This window comes from Ascaphus truei, chromosome 1 (assembly GCF_040206685.1).
Source record: "Ascaphus truei isolate aAscTru1 chromosome 1, aAscTru1.hap1, whole genome shotgun sequence".
NCBI lineage: Eukaryota > Metazoa > Chordata > Amphibia > Anura > Ascaphidae > Ascaphus > Ascaphus truei.
Window position 1 is genome coordinate 16971571 of NC_134483.1, and position 9534 is coordinate 16981104.

Below are 9534 nucleotides of genomic sequence, written 5' to 3' on the forward strand. Positions count from 1 at the left end.
AAAAAAAAACACATGTAGGACATTGCTTGGTCTGCAGCGTAAACACTTTTTTGCAGCTTTTTCACACAATGGTTGGTTGACTTCTTTCATTAGTAGCCTTTATAGTCCCCTATTGCAGACTGTTCCTTTTTCTAATTCTGGTGGTTTTAAAATGGAATAAAGTGTTCTTGATTCATTTAAAAGTCCTAACCCAAACTAGACATGATACAAGATTTTCAGTAATAACCAGAGTCATTTCTAGTTTGTAATTTAATCATTCCCACTAGAAGAAATAACTAATTGTGTAACAAGTTGCATCTGTGTTTCACACACTACTTCTGCGTTACTCTGCTGAAAAAACATGTCGCATTGGAGTCATTTTTGACTGACTGCTCGTTCTGTGTCCTAGTTAAGAGCTCGTCAAAGGAAATCTATGGTTATAAATGCAAAGCTCTCCAGACATCTGCTGCACGAGTCTCCCTGAAAGCTTGTATCGCTAAGCATTTAGTTAACTTAAAACATGTTTAGGAGTCATTCTACTTCTGCTTCGTTACACGTCACTGTCCATGACTTACATCTTTGTGCTATTATCGTCAGCCGAGTGCGGTTCCTAGAAAATACCAACTATGCTAGATCCTTATTAAGGGAGCCATGAGTTTTGTGAAGGAGAGCATGGGATATTACATCCACAAATGCTAAATCCTCCCTCCTTATATTACGCTATTCACTGTGTGTATATTTATAATTTCTCTTTAGTAATACTATTCATTTTTGCACAAAACCTGTTGATTTGGTTTTAATTGGTTTTACTCCTGGATATGCTGATTCTTTCCTCTTCTCTTTAAGCAGATCTACGGGTACGATGATCTCCAGATGCTCCAATCCAGGCTGCCAATGGTGAGTAACATGTTTCCTAGACTGTCACCAGGAGTACAGCTCCACCCGCAGGTGAAAGGCCCGGCGATATTAAAGGAGTATTAGAAGATGGAAACCGTGGCTTATTTGTAGCATTGCATTATCCGGTGTGAGCCAAGTTTGCTGCGAGTTCCGTTCTCTTGATATTGGTTGTTTTTTGCTCATGTATTTTGCTCACGTGTTTTTGTTTTCTTAGGATTACTACGGCATTACATTCCCTGCTCCTGCTACACTGACGGGCAGAGATGGAGGCCTTGCTAGCAACCCATACTCAGGTTTGTAACGTTCCCTTCAATAAGAAATATAGTCCGGTAACATTAAAGCAGTGTCTTGTATTACTATGTAATCAGCAAAACATTCAATAGCCTACATTTTTTTTCGTTATCCGTTCTGTAATATTAAATACTGCATTTAAAAAATGTTTAATGAGTTTTAATATAGTGAGCCTCCTTTGGTTGCGATATAGCAGGTTTTAGCACACCTCCCCAGCCGTGCAAGATCTTTTGGCAACAAATTATCACAAACAGGAAATGTTGCAGTGTTCCCACCAGGAGACTGGCTCAGCTTCAAGCTGTAACAATAGACAATGTTACTGTAGTAATGTAAAGCTACATTGTGTTTGAGGTGTTCTGCTGACCTGAAGGATTGATTCAGGGTCGTCCATTACGTTAACCCAGAGAGCAGGATATTCGCTGATCGATCGGCATCTTAGGTAATTAGTGTTCGTAAAAGGTAATCAAATGCTGCATGTATTAAACCAGTGCTGCAAGTAATGCTGCAATCGGGTCACTTTACAAGAACTGTAAACCTGTCATTCCATCTTTAGGTGTGACTGCTATGGCTTATTTCTCTCGATTGGTTTACCATGACATGGTTAGCAGGCTCAAATTGTGTTTTGTTTTTTTTGTTTTTTTATTGAAAGAAGCAACCAAATGTCTCCTTTTTTGTTTTAAGAAAAGACAGGATCAAAAATGTATACTTTATAACTAATAAGGCAAGCTGATTTAGAAAGTGCTGCAGGGTTTTTGTTTTCCAGATTTGTACTAGATTATTGTCAGGAGATAGTATAGACATGGTTATTGTCACGTGACTATGTAACTCTCTATACACATAGCCAGGCATAATTTCTTTATCCACTTAAAGTCCTTTATTCCTGGTCTGCATCTCTATTGGGCAAATACTTTTATCAAGGACCTACTGTAAAATGTAATGTGTATATTTAAATGCATCTGCACAATAACTTCATATAAAGTCACTGTGATTGAATTATGACTTGGTACTAGATTTGCAAAAGTACAGTAGTTTACAGAACTTGAACCTGTGCGAAATTGTGGTAGTTATTTTGAGTGCTTCAGTGCATTGAAACCTGAATCGTGTATACCTGATGCTCTCGGTCCACGTAAGACCAAGCAGTTGACATTACCACATATGCCACTTACTCAGTGCGCTGTAACCCTTCTCCCTAACATCTGACCTCCATTAGTGATCATTTTAGGCAGGTCCATGGGGCCCTGTTGTAATACAAAGCCAAACCCGGTGCTCGGGACGTCGTGTGAGGCACCTGTGCCTGGATCGTCAGGTACAGCATCTCATCATTGGCCTGAGCTCACGTGGTGATTGGGAGTGGCCCTAACTGTGGCAGGTTCTAGAATCACTGTTCAGACTTGTGTGTGTTGGTGGTGGCTCCTGGAGGAGTTTCCCTTTCTGGCCTGTCACATTGTACAGATTAATATGTCACTTTTACATGCCAGTGAAACCGCAATCGGCCACTTCTACGTGTTGTCTAAGCCGTTCTCTCTCAAACTGCAGCACTAAAAGCCAACATTGGGTACTTCTGTTCAAACTTGTTACTTTTTCACAGCGATCTAAAATGTTCTTTTCCATCACAAATGTATTGTGGGCATTTTGTCCTGACTGATATGTGAATGTAGCAGAACATTAATACTTGTTGGCATGTTTCACTTCTTGCCAATAACATTTATAATACTGTAATTTCCCTGGTATGTCGTGTTCCCGGGGCTTGCACAATAGTCCTTATAACGGGTGTCTCCGGTACTGGGTTCCCATATTGTAGTAGATATGCAGTAAGCCGTATTCCTGACCTTCTCTGTTAATGCTGTTGCAGGTGATGTGGCAAAGTTTGGCCGCGGTGATTCTGCTTCTCCTGCACCTGCTACGACCCTGGCTCAGCCTCAGCAGAATCAAACTCAGACCCACCACACAGCTCAACAGCCTTTCTTAAACCCCACCCTGCCCCCAGGATACAGCTACACTGGGTTACCTTACTATGCGGGAATGCCAGGAGTACCCAGTGCATTCCAGTACGGGCCTACAATGTTTGTAAGTACTAAACCTCTTCTCTTACCAGTCTATAGTGTGTGATTAACTTACTGAAGGTTATTGTTCAGTTTGCTTAACACCGTCCACTTAAATGTAAATTAACGTTTGCGCTGTGACTTCTGTACTTTCGCTCTGTGCATCTACGTTTCTGTATACAAATGCGTATTTACTCCCTCTGTCGTCGGCATTGCACAAAAAGTGTGATAAATGGTGCGGAGGAAAATGGCACACACGTACATTCCCCCCCCCCCCCCCCTCTCTGCAAACAGCAAATAATCTTGAAGATGAGGAATCTGTAATTCCTCCAACAATATATTAATCATTTTGAATACTAGTATTTCTATCTTTAGAGGGTCTTTATTACCCCAGTGAGCCTGTTACTGTGAGTGCTGCGGACCATTGGTTTAATTACATTAAATATCATGCCAGCGTTGACACAGTCTGCTACATCTGTATGTGGAGCATTAAAAAGAATTAGATTTTAAGATCATTAAAAATCAGCCTTTAATTCTGAAGGCCACTAACTACATTAAGGGGATTTTGACCGTTTTCATAGAGAACAGGTAGTTCAGGGAACCCCGTTTGAGATCCACTGCAATATTGTGCTTGTGTTTATATTAATAATTGGCTTGTATCCTTTGGTGATCTGAGATGCTTTGCAATATATCTCATTCTTCTGTGGCTGTGAATAGTCAGTGATGCTTCATTCATTGTATCTTTGTCGTTTGTGAAGATGAAAATGCTCTAATTAATTGCTAATGTTTTTGTTTTGTTTTTCCTTCCCCCCCCCCTTTATTTCTCTAAATAAAAATGTTGATGTAGAAAACTTGATTCCTGAAGTTAATGCTTGGTGTAAAAAAGGTTGAATCAATGTGAAATCTAGGTGGGAGCTGTGCTGCTTTCTTCATCTGAACACAAAGGGGTTACTGTATTTAATTGGGGGAGGGAGGGGGGGGGTTAAGGCACCACATATAGTTGTTGACATCTACAAAGAAGTCACTGTTTGTCTTCTGCATAATTCATGCGCATGTTTCTCTTGCCAGGTACCTCCAGCATCAGCGAAACAGCACGGGGTCAATCTGAACGCGGCCTCCACACCTTTCCAGCAGGCCGGGGGGTACGGCCAGCACGGCTACGGAGCAGGTAAATCTCTACAAGTCAACAGGGGCCCAGTGTTGTGCTTTACCAAAGGACCCACATCACATGTATGTGATTTAGTTAATTTTCCCTGCATAGGTTATGATGACCTGACGCAAGGAACAGCGGCTGGAGATTACAGCAAAGGAGGCTACAGTGGCTCATCTCAAGCACAAAGCAAGTCTGCTGGCACGGGACCTGGCAAAGGTAGTGTAGCCGCCCTCATTAGAGGCATTTACTGAGACGGGGCCTGTAACCAACCCCTGTATTTCTCACAACTGGGCTTTAAGTTGTAGTCCCTCTTACACGTGGAAATGTGCGCACTGCTGGTTTCTGCAGATAAAGTGGGATGTATCATTTACTTTGCGCAGACTTTCCCTTTACAAACTACCTTTCATTTTCCTTTTACTTGATGAATTCTATTTAAGTTTTGTGCTTTTGAAAAATGTTTAAAAAAAATAGTTAATTTTTTTTCTGGTGCTTTCGAAGGCCGCCGTTAAGTCTGCAAACTGTCTCACTGCCGTAATTGCAGCTGTGGCATTGTAATAATTGCTATGACTTGAGTAGGGGAATCCCTGCCGAACGTCTTACAAAGGCACTGGGTTTTGCTTCTGTTTTTAGTGAATATTCTAATTTGTGGCGATTATCCTGCGTGCAGGTAAAGCGAGCGTGTTTAAATATCCTGTGGTGTTCTCCTTTTTTGTCCAGGTGTGTCAGTGAGCTCCAGTAACTCAGGCGTGCCTGATATCAGTGGCTCTGTCTACAACAAGGCTCAGGTGAGCATGTTCTGTTCATATAGCCTTGTGTTAAACCCCTTGGCTGCCAGAGGTGTCAACACTGAGATTGATCAGAACTTTGCATTCAAGGCCTTATTCTGTATCTGCCGACGTTGATGGGAATTTTGGCCAGCAATAGTCTGAATGGACACTGCGACAAATATAGCATAAGGCCCTTAGTATAATTTATCACAGGAGTGGCCAACTCCAGTCCTCTCAGACCACCAAAAGGTCAGGTTTTAAGGATATCCCTCCTTCACCACAGGTCAGTTGACCTGACCTGATGGTGGCCCTTGAGGACTGGAGTAGGCCACTCCTGCTCTCACTTTTTGAAATGTCTCAATCGCAATATACTTTAATCCCAGGACAATTGCATGTCACTATATTGTCTGCTGTTACCTCTTAGGCTTTTGACAAGCAGGGATTCCATGCTGCTACACCGCCTCCTTTCAGCCTGCCGTCTGCTCTTGGATCAACTGGGCCACTAAACCCCGGTGCTGCCGCAGGATACGCTCCAGCTCCCTTCCTTCATATTCTGCCTGCTCATCAGCAGCCTCATTCACAGTTGCTGCACCACCACCTTCAGCAGGATGGGCAGGTGAGAAAGCAAAGTGTTCACTGTCCTGGTGGCCAGTCCTTCACCTGCCAATCTAGATATTATTTTATCCGTGGGCTGAACAGTGGGTACTTTGAATGTTGTATCACCCTGCTTTTGACCGCACAGTAATGGTATAGGTCAGACTTGTTAGTATGCTGGATTTTCTATGCACAGTTTATGCATCATGTAAGTCGTTATTACCCAAGCGTCTCCCAAACTTCTGTAACGTGGCAGCTGTCTCCTTTTTTAAAACTAGATGGGGAGTTGGGGGGGAAGGGAGAGGAGGAGACACCTTGGCCTTTAAACAATGTTTCTGTGTCCCTCTGAAATTACCACATTCCCTGATGTCTTTTGCCTGTGGCTTATTTATTTGTGTGGCGTGTGCAGGAGTTGCAAACACTGGCACTGTTTCTCAGGGGCTCACGTAATTTGGAGAGCCCCCTTTCACCCCTGGGTGCTGTTCACCCCCACAAAATCACACACACACTTTTGTACTGTATGTAGCTTTCACCCATGAACATTTAATGATAGTTGGGGTGGGAGGGGGGGCAATGCATATGTGAAGGTCCTACAGTTTTATCTTCTATAAAGGTAAACGCCACTAAAATAAGAGCCCAGTTGATGCAATTTTTTTTGCATTTTGAAAATGTTTAACATTTCCATAAAGCACATTTTTTTCCCTGCCGGTGGCTGTTGGTCGCGGTTTCTATTGCTGCTGCACTGCTGGAGCTGTGCGTCACACACTAATAATAATAATAATCTGAGGTGTTCTGGTAGCCTTAGCGTGATGAACATATTGATTGTATAGCTTTTTAGTGCAATACGGAATAAAAGTTGAATAAAAAAAGTGAACAAAACTGACTTTAATCAGTTTAAAGGAGGGTAATGCTAACAGTAAAATTGTACCCCGACGTGAGCGTTGACCTTGCACTGTGCAAACCGATGCATCGTAGCCGTGACTTATTCATTGTGGAAATATTTAACTTGGCTATACAGTTAAGCAAGTAAACCAATCGCGTCAAAAGAAATCACTCAGCGACTTTTAACAACGCTCTCTGTTTTCCAGGGTGGCTCCGGGCAACGCAGCCAGCCAAACGCAATGCAGCAGAAGTCTCAGGCTAACAAGACCGCCTATGCCAGTTCTCCATACTGGACAAACTAAAGCCTTTCACGTGGAAGGTGCAGTTTAAAAATATAATAAAAAATGATTCACGCAAAATAAAGGAAGAATATGCTAGAGCCCATTCCTGGAAGCCACCATTTATTTGAATATTTTACAGAAGAAAACAACTGTGATCAGCCAAAAACATCTGTGCGGGAGATATCTGCGAGCACCTCCTGGGTGTGACAATTGCCCGCTTTCTTTTTGGTTTGCTGTTGTATGTAATATATTTATGTATGTATTTGTAAATGTAATAGAGCCTAAATGTGGTTTTTCTGCATTTTGCAGCCTTTTTTTTTTTTTTTTCCTTTGTAGGGGGCATTTGAATTAACATCTGCATCAGTGCAAATATATATATATATATATATATATATATATTATTTTTGTTTTAAGCTCCTAGGTTTGTAAGGAAAGTGCCATTTTAAAAGAAAAAAAAAAAAGCTAGAGCCTTCTTATTTAAGTCAGATAAAATGTTACTGTTCTGACAGAAAAAGATTAATCACGTTTCTGTCTCCTACGTGTTTTTTTCATTGAATTTTTGTTTTGCTTTTCCACCATCTTCCATCGCAGAAAGAAAACTAATTTGGAACCAGAATGTTTATATTAAAGAGAATGGTGGTCCCCTTAAAAGTTCTGTCCATGTCTTCACGATCATAATCATCACATTTCCTTTTTTCTTTTTTTTAAATAAAACCTAAGGATCATCTGCAATTAAATATCTGTATTTTTAATTTGTCCATCCGCTCTGCATGAGTTTTGCACTTAGCCTAGCTAACAGTAGAAGTCTGCTGTTCACATGCTTTTTATTGTTAATTCCCGAGGCCATCATTGAAAAGCATTAATCTCTTGTTCTGACGTGATCTTTGTGTGGAAAAAAAAAAACCCCTACATTTCAATGACAATAGCTGAAATACACAATGGAACAAATGTAGAATTCCATAAACCGATTCGTAAAAGTTTTAATACATTACTTTTGTCACAACAGACCCCGAGTATACTGTCTAGCAGAACTTGTTATAATTAGAAATTTCAACTGTATAGCAGTTTCTTAAATAAAGTATATGCTGTGTCTTGCACCCTGTACTTTCCCCATACAGTTTTTACAACTGCTAGACAGGATTTGTGTTTGAGAGTAAACTTTAATTTTAAGGTCTTGAATTCACCGCAGTTTAGACTAATTTTTTGGGGGGAGTGGGGGGTTTATTAAACCAATTTTGGGCAGATCGAGGCACTATTGCACGGAAGCTCCCATTGAAGGCAATAATTTTTGTGTGATAGTGCTCTGATCGGCCGTATCTGTTTGTAATGAGTAAACCCCCTAGTATTCAAACATGTACAGCCCTCCACACAAACAATCCCTTTCCTTATGGTCTATGGAAAGTGACTTGGTCAGGGGGGAGCAAGCTGTCATTCTTATGAACCTGTTCCAGTGTGTGGGGAAATGGGTCCAGGGGCAGAGAGTCCTGCGTGTGCAGCCAACACAACATAGACAAACACACTTCACAATGCGGGTCTCCTCTAGGACAGAGGTACAAAGTGCATCTCTCCTCACACATTCATAATGCAATTCTTCATTTATTTAATGTGACAGCCAAGAACAGAGGAGTCACCTGATGAAAGTACCTCATGGGACCTGAAACGTTGTTCCTCTCTTCTTGGCGTTCACAATAAATGAAGAATTGCATTATGAATTTGTGAGGAGAGATGCACTTTGTAACTCTGTCGTAGAGGAGACCCACATGCAAAATGTAGTGGATTCATTGGAAGTGGTGAAGACCGCAACAGTAAAATGGTTCAGAAAAACGTATTTAACACACTGGTATCCTGACTATAAAGAAAAAAAAACACACAGGAACCAAATGAGAACAGCGTTTTACAGCAAATTACAAACACTGATTAGGTTAGCCGAGTAAATATGTTGCGTGAGACACAGGAATAGCAGGTAAATGTTGTCATTTTTGCTCCGTTTGCGCACGTGAAGGGGGGAAGTAAGGAAGAGAGATATAAATGAAAAGGAGGTGGTCACAAGACCAGTCAGAGTTCTTAATAGCACTGTGAAAGTGGACAATTTAATGCGGCAAAAACACCTATAAAGGGGCCTATTTTATATTGGCTAAAGTGGATGATTGAGGTTTTTGGCTGAAATTTCTCATTTGGTTTCAGCAGCTGCTTCAGAGAATGTAAAATAAACTTGGGCGAGTGCTGGCCATAACAGAATGATTTAAATGGTATTTATTAACGGCTCTAGCTCCAAATGACTGAAGAAGCACAAATGTCCAATTTCGGAAGGCCAAAGTGGAGAAGAGGTTTTGGTGAATGATGTCTAGTGGGGAAATTATAGGAAGACCTGCTGAGAGACTTGTTCAATATTTGATATTCAACTTACAAGATTCCAGGTTGCATAGATTTATAGTGGGAAGATAATGTCGAACGAACCTGATATTTTTTTTGGGGGGGGGGGGGGGGGGGGTGGTCTGGATAACCAATGTAAGAGCTTATGAAGTTTACGTGGATTACAGTAAGGAATTGTACACACTAACAGACTGATAAACAAGTTCCAATGCTTGTGTTTGGATATTGACGGTTGGGTAGCTGCTGTAGCAATAGACCTTTCTCATTGTTGATCT

The 9534-nt window shown here is 41.2% G+C and overlaps 1 protein-coding gene across 16 annotated transcripts in view; it reads left to right on the forward strand.

Moving 5' to 3' along the window:
• UBAP2 (ubiquitin associated protein 2) overlaps positions 1 to 7623 on the forward strand; it is a 66657-nt gene extending 59034 nt beyond the window's left edge. For 10 of the 16 annotated variants that reach the window (XM_075582892.1, XM_075582755.1, XM_075582940.1 and 7 more), the window contains 8 exons: positions 826 to 876; positions 1091 to 1169; positions 3020 to 3234; positions 4278 to 4377; positions 4453 to 4578; positions 5080 to 5147; positions 5554 to 5745; positions 6812 to 7623. In XM_075582892.1, the coding sequence (XP_075439007.1) occupies positions 826 to 876; positions 1091 to 1169; positions 3020 to 3234; positions 4278 to 4377; positions 4453 to 4578; positions 5080 to 5147; positions 5554 to 5745; positions 6812 to 6907 (927 nt within the window). In that variant the 3' untranslated portion in view covers positions 6908 to 7623. The remainder of the gene's footprint in view (positions 1 to 825; positions 877 to 1090; positions 1170 to 3019; positions 3235 to 4277; positions 4378 to 4452; positions 4579 to 5079; positions 5148 to 5553; positions 5746 to 6811) is intronic. The other 6 variants (XM_075582988.1, XM_075583033.1, XM_075582957.1 and 3 more) reach the window with 3 other exon arrangements.
• Positions 7624 to 9534: the final 1911 nt, after the last annotated feature.